Below are 16,238 nucleotides of genomic sequence, written 5' to 3'. Positions count from 1 at the left end.
GAGGTTAGGCCAAACCAATCAAGTGGATGGGAGTCTTCTTGAGTAAACGCATCCCCCTCTAGCTGATTGCCATTGTGTGGGATAGTCTGAGGGCACATTATTGGGATGTTAGGATGAGGATCGCAATTCAAAATGCGTGGCTAGAATCAATGATAGTTGTGGGGCAGATTGGGAAGTCTTGGTACGGTGACCCTCACTCAGAGGGTTTTTTTTTTGGGTCTTGGGGACTTTGACTCTATGGAGGTGTTCCCATCAAATTTTTGCGATGGGATCCTATGGAGTGGGAGTGCTATCCCTTCTTCCATTTTGCAGTCAGAAATTCTAGTAAATTTCAGATTCATGCTAGAGGTTGGAGACCTTCTAGGGCATCTAATTGGCAGAGGTTTCAAAACAGAGATGCTTTGCATGAGGCTTTGAGATTCCTCAGGAATGGGAAGATTCCTCTCATTCTTTTGGCTCTTTATTCATGGACAGATCTCCGTTAATGGGTGGAGGGAAACTTTTGGAGAAAATCCATCATGCCCACGACATTCACATGTCTAAGAGTCTATCCAGCATCGCCTCCAGGAGTGCAGGCCGGCCAAGTTTATTTGGGTTGTGATTATAGGGCTTATGGGTAGATCCATCCTCCACTTAATACCTTACTTGGGTTCGGTAGCTTGCCTATCCTTGGCCAGTCCTCATTTTTTATGAGACCATGGACTCATCTTGGACTGCTGTCAAGGCCCACCGTCATATTACTCTTTTCTGTCTTGTGATACTGTTCCAATTTCCCAGTTCAAAGGCCCCCAAGTACCTCTGGATAAGACTTGGGAGATCATTGCCAGTATGGAGTACCTGGCACATTTGGAGAGCTAGATACATCGAGGTGTTATAGAGCAAACTCGGTTTCCTATATAAAAGAAACTGCTTCTCTCCAATTTCCAGTCAATTTTGAGCTTTGGTCACCAACTATGTCACTAGTCAATCTATAATCCCACTTCCAATACTTGACTAGTAGGTAGTCAAAAGGGCATCAATTTGTTAAGTCTTGTGACGCTGCTATCCTCTATTTCATCTTTGTCTGGGATAACCCTATAACGATAAACTTGGATATATTCTCCCCTTTCCTAACAAATCACAAAAGATACAACAAGCCAATTATTCTAAAGCATTCCATTTAAACTCTCTAACTTGGTTATCACTTAACTACACGGTACTAGACATTCCATTCATTCAAAATTATTGTATTTATAGATACCATGGTGATTGGTAGATACCATGATCATTCACACAAATGCTATCTTGATCTACTAACCAAATCCTACAATCTCTTTCGGAATTCCTTTCTTGAAAACTTTGCATATCTAATCGTGACCATCATAATACTCCTTGGTCTTACATGGTTCCATTTGAGAATAATTTAAGGTAAAAGATTTTGGTAAGACCTAATACTTCACCTCAAAGTGCATTAGCCATTGTTTCTTTTTTTTTTTCCAAAGAAAAAAAGGATGTCTATTAAGTTGGTAAAAACCGACATATAAGGACTGAAGGTATGAACATACTATGCAAAGCATGAAAGAGACAAGAACGTTGCTGAAAATGCCAAAACAAACCACCAGGAGACTCAAAGAAGAAGGGGTCATGTGCCCATTTTCTAAGGAAATGCTTCCTCTTTGCAGTTGCTGATTTGGAAGAGCCTTGGATCCTCGACCAACTAGCCATCAATGTATGCGCAATAGATCCAAAAAGGGTCTGAAAGGGATGAACATGCATGGGCTTAGTTTATCATCCTTAAATTACTAGGCAAATGCTAAGGATAGATTGTATAAGAGATTATATTAAGGACATATGTCTCGTGATGACCAATAGATTGGGAGAGAAACATCTCAATGTTGGAGGATACTGCTACGGGCCATAGTTTGGTTATGCTCAGGTAGGAATTTTTTAGTCCAAATCTTTGATATCTCTAGATTTTACAAGACATGGAAGTGTAAACATTTTGATAATTTTTATAGGATATGCATAGGCTTTTGCATATTAAAAAATCTCATCAGAAGTGCTGAAAGTATAGCAAGATTGAATCTGTTAGTGACATTCTTGGGCGGGTATTCAAGATATTTGAGTGTACCTATCAATGCCCATAACTAGTTTGAGATTTGGAAAGTCATCCTATGGTTATCCATGACAGGGGATTCGGCCTTACACTTTGGTGCGTGTCTGGGGTGCAGATCAATGCAGTGGCAACCATATGCAGAGGTCCCTGCCTAAGAGCTACACATCATGGACACACTTCAGAGGCATGGAGAGCTCCCACCTCTTCCAGTCAGTCCAGCAGCTCTGCGCTCTATAATATTTTTTCCAAGAAAGAGACTTCTATTAAGTAAGAGAAAAAACCCATGAGAGCAAGCTCAAAGCGGAATACATCATGAAATCATGAGGATGAATAAAAAACCCCTCAGAGTGAGGTGGAAAACAACCAAGGCTGAGGCTGAAAGTGCCACCTCAACCCTGTAGTAGTCTCAGAGAAGAAAGCAGAATCCTTCCATTCCCTGAAGAAAGAAGCCCTCCTAGCTGAGGCTGCACGGGAGTCTCCCTGCATACCCGTCCATACGGCCATCAAAGTATGTATGGTGTCTGTCCAGATGTCTGTCCAGATACTAGCCAATGTGTGCGAGGGATGAACCTGAGTACCCTCCAAAGCCTCTGTGCATCTGGCTCTCCAGATATGCCAGGATGCTATGCTCGCTAGAATCTCCCAAGAAGTATCCACAGAGGCATGTACAGCTGTAAAAGGAAGGTGTGGTACCACACCCAACGAACAGGACTCAGTCCGATGACGTCGAACCGAAATGGCTCGAGAGGAGTCGAATCTCTCCTAGAAAACCTGAGGTCCTGTAAGAGAAAGCCAAGCCACTGAGCCCCATGTCATAAAGAATGGGGAGTGGGCAAAGTGATTGAAAATCCTGGCTACCCCCATCCAAATCATCCTCGCCTGTCTGCAATCCAATAAGCAATGCTGAATAGTCTCCGAAGCAGAAAGGCATCGAGGGCAAGTAGGGTTGGCTCCGAACCTGGACCTTCAAAGGTTCACTGCAATCCCACCATGGATAGAAAGCCAAAAGAAGATAGTGATCTTTCTATTCCTGTGGGATTTCCAGAGTCTCCTCCAAAAGCACCTCTGCAGATTCGTAGTGATATCAAAAGTCTCCCAATGAGGAACTCTGGAAGGTCTCCAACCTCTACTACTGAGCTGATATCTCCTAGCATTACTGACTATGTAATGAAAGAAGGGGATGCTCTTCTCTTGATGCTCTGCGTCAATCCATTCCCACTCTCCGGGGTCCCATTGATTTGGTCTCCTCTGGAAGCCTACGCAGCTTTCCAAGACCCCATAGATGATGCACCTGGACCACTGCATGTAGAGTGAGGCACCCAGTGGTTTTTCATGATCATCTAAAATACTGTCATTCCACATGATGGGTTGCCTATCAATCTCTTTCCGAGAGGAAGGAGGAATCCTCCGAAGAGTGCTTCTGAAACTGGCCCAAGCTTTCAGAATGGCAACCATGAGAGGGGACGAAGGTGATCTGAGGTGTGCTGTGGTGAAGATCCACCTAACACTGCTCATCCAGTCTCCTCCTGAAGAAGGTGTGCACCTTTGTATGCTGCTGATAAGAAAGTCCTTCCACGGTTCCTGCCCTGGCATAAGTCCCCGCATCACCATCTTGCAAAGTAAAGCTCTGCACTGTAAATCTGGATCAATAATATTGAGACCCCCTTCCTGTGTAGGGAGGATGAGGGTCTCCCAAGCCACCCTGGCTAAGGCATCTGCTGTGCCATCAAGCCCACTCCAGAGAAAGTTTCTGATCGTCTTCTGAGCTGAATGATCCAGTCCCTACAACGGCACCAGCATGAACAAACAAACCAGGCTGTGGCCAAGAGGACCTGGTTAACCACCACAACTCTAGAGGCAAGATTCAGCTTGGCTGAGCTCCAAAAAAGAAGCTTCCTTCTGATGCTCTCCAAAACGGGAGCAAACTGCTGCGTGGTAGAAATATCCAAGCCGACCTGGCAGCCCCAATACCTGATAGGCTCACCCCTTTGAACCCAAGTGAATCCTATGTCCTGCCCCCAAACTGGAGTGTCCTCATCACTGATCCAAAAGCCATTGGATTTATGCCAATTTATCTGCGCCCCTGCCGCCAAGCAAAATAAATCAGATGCTGTCCTGAAAGATGTGAGCGTCTGTGGAGTGGCATCCAAGTAAACTGCTGTGTCATTTGCCAACTTACTGTCAAGTAGCTCCTCTTCTGTTCTGATGGGAAGTCTCAGCTCAAAGATGTCAGCTTGAGATCTAACATAGATACTCATAGCTTCGGCCATGAACAAAAAAAGGAAAGGAGCAAGGGGGCAACCCTGACGGACTGATCTCGAAATCTGAAATCTCTCACCCCTTACCCCACCAATAAGTACGTGGCTGTGGGCTGATCTGTACAAAGAGGAAACACCTCGGATCCAAGCATCAGTAAAGCCAAAGCATAGAAGGGTGCCCTCCAAAAAACCCCAATGTACTCTGTCATAAGCTTTCTCAAAATCCAAAAGTAGAATGGCAAGATTCTGGCCACTCTGCATGACCCACTCTGAAGCTTCCCAGAAAGAGAAAATGTTATAAAAAATGCTTCTGCCATGTACAAATCCCGTCGGAGTGTCATGAATAAGATCAGGGAGAAGGGGCTGCAATTGGAGGCTGCTAGCCTTGGCCAGAATCTTGTAACAAGTCCCCGGAAGTGTGATAGGCTTCCACTGGGACACTAAAATTCTGCAACCTCCTTTTGGGATAAGGTGGATGAGACCCTTTGTAAGCGACCAAGGCATCTCGCCAGAGTCCCAAATGGCCTGCAAGGCTGAAGTAATATAGTCTCCAATCATATCCCAAAATGCAATGAAAAAAGAAGGGGTGAGGCCATCCGAACCTGGGCACTTGCCCTTGTAAAGGGCTGAAAGTGCAGTCCTGAACTCTGTGTTGGTGAAAGGTGCATCGAGTAGAACATGCATACCCGGATTCACCAACACAGGAATGCTCTGCCAAATAGCGTGTCTAGCATCCTGTCTATCATGTGTCTTAGGATCAGCAGTAAGAAGGGTGGCATAGAAATATGAAGCTATGCGTAAGACATCATCAGGCTCTATTTGTAAAACCCCATGTGAGTCAATAAGCTGGGATACACTCTCTCTACTATGTCTAGGGCCAAGAGTAGAGAAAAATTGTTTATTGACTCTACCACCCATATGAAGCCAGAAGGACTCCCGTGCATGAAAGGCATACTCTGCTCTCTGATCAAGCAATAACTGCTGATGAGCCTTTGCTGTAGCAAGGCGCTCCTGAATCCAAGCATCTGAAGGCCGTTTCTGCTCTTCCTCTACAAAGCTTCCAACTGCTGGCGAACACCAATCTCACGTCTAAGAATATCTCGTCTCCTGGTACAAGCAATAGAGCGGTAGAAGTCGCTAATGCCAGAAAGGGCAGCAGCTACATGTGACGGATATAACTGCCCACCCTGGACATTAGAAACCCATATCTGCAGAGCTGCCTCTGTGTAAAAGGCATCTGGAATCCTGATGCTGGCAGACCGGCCTCTCAAGTGAGGCTCTTAGATAGCCAGCACAACAGGAAAGTGGTCTGAAGTGGAAACCCCAGCAGCAATGCATACCAATCCACCTCTGTTTAGTGCCCAGTCATCTACATAGAATCTGTCAATGCATGCATGAATAGGCATCTGCTGCCTCCTGTTCGACCAAGAGAATAGGAGGGATTGTGGCTGAATAAGAAAGGCATCATCCCACCAAGTATCTCTGCCACAGAAGTGAAAAAGGAAGGCATCCCAAGCTGCTCTCTCCAAAGAGTGAAGTCCGCCTTCTCTACCCCCTTTTTTGTCTGACGGCAACTCGACCATGTTAAAGTCACTTGCAATCACCCATGAATCCACAATGGGGCCCAGGAGAGCAAAGTCTTCCACATAAGGACACGTTCCCCTCTAATGTTGGAGGCATACAGGTTAAGGAAACCAACCTTACGCCCTCCAATCAAAAGAATAGTCCACTAACCTCTAGAGGGAATAATGACTCTGTGTCCAACAACTAAGGGGAGAACCGACTGCGAAATTGAAATAGAAGTGCCCCCCTGGTGCCCAAGGCAGGCGACCAAAAAGTATGGCCAGAAAGCCATTTGCCTGACTTGGCAATATCTCTAGAATCCAGCTTGTGCTCTTGAATAAATAAGATATAAATGGAACCCCTAGTAACACCTAGATGAAGCTGATGCCGGATCAGCTGTCTACGGCGACGATGTGGGACGCCACCTAGGCCCTGTATGTTCCAACTAATAATCCTCATCGACGGGAGGATGCAGAGTGGAACACCTTACCCGACCTAGTGGCGGAAACAAACCCCTCAACAGGGGAAGACCTCCTGCTCGAGGAGGAAGGGATGGAACCAAGTGGCGGAAAATCAACAGGGGAAAGAAGCCTGCCACCTGAAGAAGAAGTTCTGTCAACAGGAAACCCAATCACTGGCTCCCCAAAAGTAGTGGGCACAAACTCGTCCTCTGGGAAATCTGAACCATCTGCCAGGGCTGAAAACGAGTTCCTGTGAAGCAAGCCATACACCGGAGTGCGAAGGATCCCTTTTGAGGGAAGAGGATCAATAGTGTAAACCATCCCCTTCCCCCTATCCAAGGGAGGAAGTGAGGACTGCTCTCTATCCTGTGTCTGCCCAGCCGCGGAGACCTCTACTGCCTCAAGAAGAGCGTCTGGCACCGCTGCATCTAGGGAAGAAGCTGCAACTGGGGAGGAGGTCAAAGCTTCAGTGTCTCGGACTGTGCGAGGTGAGACTGGAGGGACAGCTCGAGGTGAATCAGAGTCCACTAATGTACCCTCGTGAACTGAAGGAGGGATCTGCACATGTGCCGGAACCCACTGGCGAGCACCGCGTGCCTGTGAGGTAGGTGGGGGTCGAGGAGCAAGTGATGGACCTGTACCACCCCCCTGTCGAGGCCGAGAAGCAGGTGCTGGACCTGTACCACCACCATCCTGAGGAGGACCGCCATGCGAAGGTCGAGGAGCAGGTGCTGGACCTGTACCACTCCCCTATCCCCCCTGTCGAGGCCATGGGGCGGTAGATGTACCAGAGGGCTTCTTGAGCCTTTTCTTCTTCTTGGGGCAATCCCTGGCAAAGTGTCCAATGGTCTTGCATATCCTGCAGTGGTCCTGTCTTCCTGAAATCTCTACTCTCTGGCGAAAAAAGGAACCATTTGGGCGCTGGATCATAACATGATCCATCTTGAGGTTAGGATCCTTACAGAGGACCCTAACTCTAGGTACCCATCAGCCTTGGTTGCCTCTGCTGCAGTCAATGGCAACCCAGGGAGGAGTGGGATCTCAGCAACTGCGCCAAAATGCTCCCCAATAACAGAAAGAAGTCGATGGTAAACCTTGGGAAGCCCGGGGAACCTGATGAAGAGCGAAAAGTTTTCCTTATCTGCTTCCACTGGGTCGAAACCAATATGAAAGGCTTCAAAGAAGATCTTGCTGTGTCCCACGTGTAAAAACTCAGCCTTGAGCATAGTGCTCGCAGGCTCTGGAGTGTGAAAAACAACCTGGAAAAAACCTCGTCCCAGAAGACGAACATCTAACAAACGTGGAGTGAGGTCTGGGGGGAGAGCCGCAAGCATCCAGTCTCTGGCTTGGAATCTGGAGGGGTGAGACCCGAAGATGCATGCTAGCAACGTGGTAGAGCATTCAATCTCTACATCCTTCTTGAGCTGCTAGAACTCGTCTTTAGAAAAGGTAATAGTTTTTGTGGCTGGTGGAGATGGAGTAGGATTGGCTGACGGAGTATCCATCGCCAATCGAGGTGAGGAGGCCGACTCCGACAATTTGGAGGCTCCTTCCGCTCCAAAAAAAAGCTGCGGGGGATAGGGGGGTAGAAAACAGGGAAAGGAGGTGAGGAGGGAGTGGGGGGAAGGTGCGAGGAGGGGAGGGGTAAAGGGGAGAGGCTGAGAGGCTGATGGGGAGGGGGCAGGCTGAGAGGGAGGGAGGGGGCAGGCTAGGGAGAGGAAAGGGAGAGGAAGGAGCGGCAGGAAGGGGGCGGGCTGAGGGGCAAGGAGGGGGCGGGCTGAGAGGGAGAGGAGAGGGAGAGGAAGGAGAGGGAGGGGCAGGGAGGGGGCAGTGCAGGCTGAGAGGGAGAGGAGAGGGAGAGGAAGGGGCGGGCTGAGAGGCAGGGAGGGGGCGGAGAAGCAGGCAGGGAGGGGGCGGAGGAGCAGGCTGAGAGGGGGAGGAGAGGGGCGGGGGGTGAAGGGAAGGGAGAGGAGAGGGAGAGGAGGGGGCGGGCTGAGAGGCAAGGAGGGGGCAGAGAGGCAGGGAGCAGCCGGGGGAGCAGGCAGGGAGGGGCGGAGAGGCAGGGAGGGGGCGGGGGAGCAGGCAGGGGGCGGGGGAGCAGGCAGGGAGGGGGGTGGAGGAGCAGGGTGAGAGGGGGAGGAGAGGGAGCGGGGTGGAAGGGGGCGGGCTGAAGGGGAGGAGGAGAAAGGAGAGAGGGGCTGAGGGAGAGGGAGGGGCTGAGGGCAAGGGAGAGAGGGAGGGACGGGCTGATGGAGAGGGTGCAGCAAGGGAGTGGGGAGGAGCAGCAGCTCTTTTGACGGCTTGATGCGTACCGCTCTATAATATTTGAAATACATCGGGAGATGTATCCATTCAATCTGCCTCTAGATTCATCTTCCCATGTTTGGAATACATAGGGAGATGAATCTAGAGGCAGATTGAATGGATACATTGATCTCTATTGCATCAGTTGACAGGGAACACCTCATTCTACTTGATGTACATTGCACCACACATCAGCATGTGGTTGTCTGTTTGTTTCTCTTTAATTGATCAAGGAGAAGGGCAGTAAGAAAATCCTCCCTCCACAAAAAATCAATCAGCAAAAATTAGGAGGTATGAATGGATAAGTGAGGAGGAGGGATAGTGTGCTTCTGCAGATCAAGAATGATAAAGCTGCATGGGAAGAAAAGAAACATAGGGGAAGGCTAAGTTGGACACGAGGAATGGTGGGTTGGACACAAAGGATGAGGAGGAGAAGGAAAAGAAGTGAGGTCGAAAGAATATGGAGGCTCGACAGAAGCCTACAGAGGGGGAAGTGAGGGAGAGGCTCAATAGCAGCAGAGCCTTGGACTGATAAGAGAGTGGAGGACAAAGGAAGAAAAGTGAGGGACAGGTTTAAAGCAGCAGAGTCTTGGATGATACGAAGGAAGAAATCAAGGATAGCAGAAGGGTATGCAGCCAGAGAGGAATTCAAAACGGGTGAAGGGAGGGCGATGCTAGGAAGGTCACTGAGAGTTCATGCCAGGAAAACTCAGTTGATGTCTCCACTTTTCAGGCCTTGACTTATCATTATGTTAGATTGGCCATGTTTTTTTGCTGTAAAAAATTGTCCAAGAAAGTGTTACCGTAATGCATACAAAGTTTGTAACGTTTTTGCAATGCTGTTAACTACATTAAAAATAGCCCTTGATTTTTCTAGAAAAGAAAAATTCTGCACATAATACTATAATTTATTTTAGGAAAATATTCTCGTTTAAAGTGAAAGCTATCTATTTTTCTTATTTTCTGACGATCAAATGCACTATAGCATGTGTACATGGTGTGAAGGAATTTCCATTAAAAGAATGGGCTAATAGAAGATATTTATTGAAAATAAGGTTTGAAATAGGGACGATGATTTTTTCATGGAGAATGCCATGTGTCTAGTAATCAGCAGTTCTGTTTTGGCTGATTTGATTTGGATATTGCAATGCATAGGAAATGATATTTTTCTGTCTTTTGGATTCATAGCAGGAGACATGACGCAATATGCCAACTTGGACTCCGTTGCAAAATTTCATGCACATCAAACCCCGATCAGCTGCATTGTGATTGCATCTCCTCGTGAACGGCTAGCTGCAGGCAGTGAAAATGGATTTGTAACTCTCTCTCTCTCTCTCTCTCAGTTTGTGTGTGACAGACGCATACAGACATACCAACCTAGTTACATTTGAAGATGCAAATCTGTAGATATATGCACATGTGTGCACTTTGTGTTGACCCTAACACATATACACACACAGACTCACGTGCGTGTGTAGGTGCAAACAGATCTGTGGAAGTGGGTGTACATTGATATATAAGTGTTTGGGAATGGTGAGTAAAGGCATGCATGTTTGTGTGTGTCTCCGTGTTTGTGTGTGTGAGGAGCGATGGAGACTTCCTCCTCTGCCCTGCCAGCCTCGTCTTCCTCCCCATTTCTGTCTGTACAGTCAACCTCGACGTCCTGCTGCCTACCTTGCCTTCCGTACGACTGCCGTCAGCTGTACGGCCTTCCGTACAATTTCCGTGCAACCTGCTGCTGCCCCCTGTACAGCCCCCGTACAGCTCCCCGTACAGCCCCCATGCTCCATGCACCTCCCTGTACGGACTTTCGTGCCTGCTGTACGGCCATTCGTACAAGCTGTACGGTTGACCGCACAACCTGTATGGTCAACTGCGCAGCCTCCTTCCTCCTCTTTTGTTTTCTCTGCCTCAGCGCCTCCTTCTGCCTCTGCTCCTCCTACTCGTGTTTTTCTTCGGCGGAAGCATGGTAGTTTGTCTGCCTCACCTTTGATCAAATCGGCAAAGCTGGATGTTTCCGATTGCCCTTCTTCTTCTCTCCAGCTGGACCTTCTTCGCCAATTGTGCTCTGCCTCTGTCACAGAAGTTCCTTCATCAAGTTTCCCGCTTGTTTGTTCCTTGGATTTTGCCCTTTTGGTCTCTAGTCTTCGACAGGCTCAGCAATTTGGAGTCTGCCTCTATTTCATGGGCAGGGTTTTATCTTCAGCTCAGCTTCGTCATTGGGCTGATGTTGCAGTGGGTCTGGATTGTATTTCTTCCTTTGTCTTTCTGGGCAAAGGATTTTACTATGCCCACTACTCTTCGACTGAGGTGGTAGAGTCAGTCATGCTGGTGTTCCTAGGGCTGGTTTCTTCGCTTATGTCATGCCTTGGGATCCACTTTTCGATCCTTCTGCAACCCTTCTGACTCACTGTCCGGTTTGGATTACTCTCAAAGCGCTGCCTGTGCCTCTTCTTCAGCATCTTCCAACTCTTGCAGCTTTTTTGGGAGGCCTCTTCATGTTCGGAGACAGGAGTTCTTGCAAGCCTCCCGTGATGTTTGTCTTTGCATTTTGTGGGATATGATGTAGCCCGTGCCATCTACTCTGGATCTTGATTTGGGATTTGCCCATCCGATGCGCATCAGGCTCCATTTTGCATCTTTTCCCACTGCATGTTATCGGTGCCGACCGGTTGGTCATTTTGCACGTGCTTGCCCTTCTACATCCAGGCCCATTCCTCCTGCTCCTTCTTCAGCTATCAAGGTTACTCTCCCTTCTCCTCCAGTTTCTGTTATGGCTTCTTTGGCGAAGCCCTCTACTGCTCTGAAGCACTACTGGAGGAAGGTTGATAAATCACAGGCAAATCTTCCTCTTGCTGAAGAAGCTCAGGATTGCACCCTTGTTGAGCACCATCAGTTTCCTTCTACTCAGGATATGGATGTACCCCTTGCAGAGGGCATTTTACAAGATGATATGCATGCTCTCTCTCAGGATGCTGCCCCTGCTCTTACTCAGATTGATCCTCAGAATGAAGCTCAAATGCTAAACCCTGCTTTATCAGATGTAGCTTTTTCATCGGAAGATACGGTAGCTTCTCTGCTTTTGATGCCTGTGCCAGAGTTTTCTTCTGTTCGGGATGCAGAAGTACCTTTTTTACTGGAATCTTTTCATCCCATGTTACAACAGGTTTTTCACCCTCTGATTGTACCAGCCTATATCATGAAGAATCACAAGGGCAAAAAACAGCTTGTTTTTATTGATGGTGTGGTTTCATCACTGCATCAGTTTTTACAGAGCAACAATTTGAAGGTGGAGGATGCAGGAAGCCTTGAGCTGCTGCTCCTCCCCGTTCCCCTGCTGCTCCCCCTCCCTCAGCCCGTCTCTCTCCCCCCTCAGCCTGTCCCTAGCCCTTCCCTGCTGCTCCCCCCCCTCCCCCCCTGCTGCTCCGCCCCCTCCCCCCCTGCTGCTCCGCCCCCTCCCCCTGCCTGTCCCTCGCTCCCTCCCTCTGCTGTCCCGCCCCCTCTCCCTGCTGTCCCGCCCCCTCTCCCTGCCTCCGTCCCCTCCCCCCTGCTGCTCCGCCCCCTCTCCCTGCCTCCGCCCCCTCCCCCCTGCTGCTCCCCCCTGTCCCCTGCTGTCCCGCCCCCTCTCCCTGCCTCCGCCCCCTCCCCCCTGCTGCTCCGCCCCCTCTCCCTACCTCCGCCCCCTCCCCCCTGCTGCTCCCCCTCTCCCCCCTGCCTCCGCCCCTTCCCCCCTGCTGCTCCGCTCCCTCTCCCTGCCTCCGCCCCCTCCCCCTTGCTGTCCCGCCCCCTCCCCTGCTGTCCCGCCCCCTCCCTGCTTGCTCTCCCGCCCCCTCTCTTCCTCTCACTCCTCCCTTTCTTCTCCTCTCCTTTCCCCTCTCAGCCCCTCCCTCCCTCTCAGCTTGCCCCTCTCCCCTCTCAGCCCCAGCCCCTCTCCTCCTTCCCTCCCCTTCCCCCCTGCTTCCTCTTAGCCTCCTTTCCCCTCCCTTGCCCCTCGCAGCTTTTTTGGAACGGAAGGAGCTTTTTTTTCTGTTCGAGTCGGCCTCCTCACCTTGATTGGCGATGGATTCCCCGTCAGCCAATCCTACTCCATCTCCACCGGCCGCGAAAACTATCACTTTCTCTAAAGACGAGTTGCAGCAGCTCAAGAAGGATGTAGAGATTGAGTGCTCTACCACTTTGCTAGCACGCATCTTCGGGTCTCACCCTTCCAGATCCCAAGCCAGAGACTGGATGCTTGCGGCTCTCCCCCCAGACCTCGCTCCTCGATTGGTAGATGTTCGCCTTCTGGGACGAGGTTTTTTCCAGGTTGTTTTTGACACTCCAGAGGCTGCGAGCACTGTGCTCAAGGCCGAGTTTTTACACCTGGGACACAGGAAGATCTTCTTTGAAGCCTTTCACCTTGGTTTCGACCCAGTAGAGGCAGATAAGAAGTTCTTCTCGCTCTTCATCAGGTTCCCCGGGATTCCCCAGGTTTACCATCGACTTCTTTCTGTTATTGGGGAGCATTTTGGCGCAGTTGCTGAGATCCCACCCCTCCCTGGGTTGCCATTGACTGCAGCAGAGGCAACCAAGGCTGATGGGGTTCCTAGAGTTAGGGTCCTTTGCAAGGATCCTAACCTCGAGATGGACCACGTCATGATACAGCGCCCGGATGGTTCCTTTTTTCGCCAGAGAGTGGAGATTTCAGGCAGGCAGGACCAGTGCAGGATTTGCAGGACCTCGGGACACTTTGCCAGGGATTGTCCCAGGAAGAAGAAAAGGCCTAAGAAGCCCTCTGGTACAGCTACCGCCTCAGGGCATCGACAGGGGGGACAGGGGGGGGGATTAGACCCGGCACTTGCCCCTCGACCTCGACAGAGGGGTGGTACAGGTCCAGCTCCTGCTCCTCGTTCTTCACGTGGCGGTCCTGCTCAGTCAGGTGGTGGTATAGGTCCAGTACCTATTCCTCAGCCTCGTCAGGGGGGTGGTACAGGTCCTTCACCTGCTCCTCGACCCCCACCTCCCTCAGGCACACGCGACGCTTTACAGTGGGTTCCAGTATGTGTGCAGGTCCCTCCTTCAGTTCACGAGGGTACCTTAGTAGACTCTGCTTCACCTCGAGCTGTCCTTCCTGTCCCACCTTGCACAGTCCGAGACGCTGAAGCTTCGACCTCCTCCCCAGTTGCAGCTTCTTCCTTAGATCCAGCACTGCCAGATGTTCCTCTTGAGGACGGAGAGATTTTCGCGACTGGGCAGACACCGGGTAGAGAGCCTTCCTCACTCCCTCCCTTGGACAGGGGGAAGGGGATAGCTTACACTGTTGATCCTCTTCCCTCACAAGGGATCCTTCGTACTCCGGTGTCTGGATTGCTCCACAGGAACTCGTTTTCAGCCTTGGCAGAGAGTTCAGATTTCCCAGAGAAGGAGTTTGTGCCCGCTACTTTTGGGGAGCCAGTGGTTGGATTTCCTATTGACAGGGCTTCTTCTTCAGGTGCCAGGATTCTTTCCCCTATTGACTTTCCTCCACTGGGTTCCTTCCCTCCTTCCTCGAGCAGGAGGTCTTCCCCTGTTGAGGGGTTTGTTTCCGCCACTAGGTCGGGTAAGGTGTTCCACTCTACATCCTCCCGTCGATGAGGATTATCAGTTGGAACATACAGGGCCTAGGTGGCGTCCCACATCGCCGCCGTAGACAGCTGATCCGGGATCAGCTTCATCCAGGTGTTACTGGGGGTCCCATTGATATATTATTTATTCAAGAGCACAAGCTGGATTATAGAGATTGTGCCAAGTCAGGCAAGTTGCTTTCAGGACATACTTTTTGGTCGCCTGCTTTGGGCACTAGGGGTGGCACTTCTATTTCAGTTTCGCATTCGGTTCTCCCCTTAGTTGTTGGGCACGGAGTCATTATCCCCTCTAGAGCTCAGTGGATTATTCTTTTGATTGGAGGGCGTAAGGTTGGCTTCCTCAACCTATATGCCTCCAACATTAGAGGGGAACGTGTCCTTATGTGGAAGACTTTGCTCTCCTGGGCCCCCATTGTGGATTCTTGGGTGATTGGAGGTGACTTTAACATGGTCGAGTTACCTTCAGACAAAAAAGGGGGTAGAGAAGGCGGACTTCACTCTTTGGAGAGAGCAGCTTGGGATGCCTTCCTTTTCCATTTCTGTGGCAGAGATACTTGGTGTGATGATGTCTTTCTTATTCAGCCACAGTCCCTCCTGTTCTCTTGGTCGAACAGGAGGCAACAGATGCCTATTCATGCACGCATTGACAGATTTTATGTAGATGACTGGGCACTAGACAGAGGTGGATCGGTATGCATTGCTGCGGGGGTTTCCACCTCAGACCATTTCCCTGTTGTTCTGGCTATCTCAGAGCCTCACTTGAGAGGCCGATCTGCCAGCATCAGGATTCCAGATGCCTTTTACACAGAGGAGGACCTTACAGAGGCAGCCCTACGGATATGGTTTGCTCATGTCCAGGGAGGGCAGCCACATCCTTCACATTTAGCCGCTGCCCTCTCTGGTATTAGCGACTTTTACTGCTCAGTTGCTTCTACCAGAAGACGAGATATTCTCAGACGTGAGATTGGTGTTCGCCAGCAGTTAGCAGCTTTGCAGAGGGAAGAGCAGAAACGGCCTTCAGATGCTTGGATTCAGGAGCGCCTTGCTGCAGCGAGGGCTCATCTGCAGTTATTGCTTGATCAGAGAGCAGAGTATGCCTTTCATGCACGGGAGTCCTTCTGGATTCAGATGGGTGGTAGAGTCAATAAACACTTTTTCTCTACTCTTGGCCCTAGACATAGTAGAGAGAGTGTATCTCAGCTTATTGACTCACATGGGGTTTTACAGACAGAGCCAGATGACGTCTTACGCATAGCTTCAGATTTCTATGCCACCCTCCTTACTGCTGATCCTGAGACACACGATATAGAGGATGCTAGACAGGCTACTTGGCAGAGTATCCCAGTGTTGGTGAATCCGGATATGCAGGTTCTACTTGACGCACCTTTCACCAACACAGAGTTCAGGACTGCACTTTCAGCCCTTCACAAGGGCAAGTGCCCAGGTTTAGATGGCCTCACCCCGTCCTTTTTCATTGCATTTTGGGATATGATTGGAGACTATTTTACTTCAGCCATGCAGGCCATTTGGGACTCTGGCGAGATGCCTGAATCGCTTACAGAGGGCCTCATCCACCTTATCCCAAAAGGAGGTAGCAGAAATTTATTGTCCCAGTGGAGGCCTATCACACTTCTGGGGACTTGTTACAAGATTCTGGCCAAGGCTATCAGCCTCCGATTGCAGCCACTTCTCCCTGATCTTATCCACGACACTCAGACAGGATTTGTGCATGGCAGAAGTATTTTTGATAACATTTTTTCTTTCTGGGAAGCTTCAGAGTGGGCCATGCAGACTGGCCAAAATCTTGCCATTCTACTGTTGGATTTTGAAAAAGCTTATGACAGAGTAGATTGGAGTTTTTTGGAGGGCACCCTTCTACGCTTTGGATTCACTGATGTTTGGATCAGAGGTGTTTCCTCTTTGTACAGATCAGCCCATAGCCAGGTACTTATTG

The 16,238-nt window shown here is 49.8% G+C and overlaps 1 protein-coding gene across 1 annotated transcript in view; it reads left to right on the top strand.

The window, feature by feature from the left end:
- Positions 1-16,238, top strand: part of LOC147887107 (uncharacterized) — a 203,402-nt gene that overhangs the window by 111,941 nt on the left and 75,223 nt on the right. The window contains exon 14 of the mRNA XM_087394519.1: positions 9,873-9,997. Within this exon, the coding sequence (XP_087250645.1) occupies positions 9,873-9,997 (125 nt within the window). The remainder of the gene's footprint in view (positions 1-9,872; positions 9,998-16,238) is intronic.

The sequence above is a fragment of the Dipteris shenzhenensis genome, chromosome 23 (genome assembly GCF_047967505.1).
Source record: "Dipteris shenzhenensis isolate YYH24624 ecotype China chromosome 23, Dip_SZ_1.0, whole genome shotgun sequence".
Lineage (NCBI taxonomy): Eukaryota > Viridiplantae > Streptophyta > Polypodiopsida > Gleicheniales > Dipteridaceae > Dipteris > Dipteris shenzhenensis.
The sequence above is the reverse complement of the archived record's forward strand: the minus strand, read 5'-3'. Positions and strand labels throughout refer to the sequence as shown.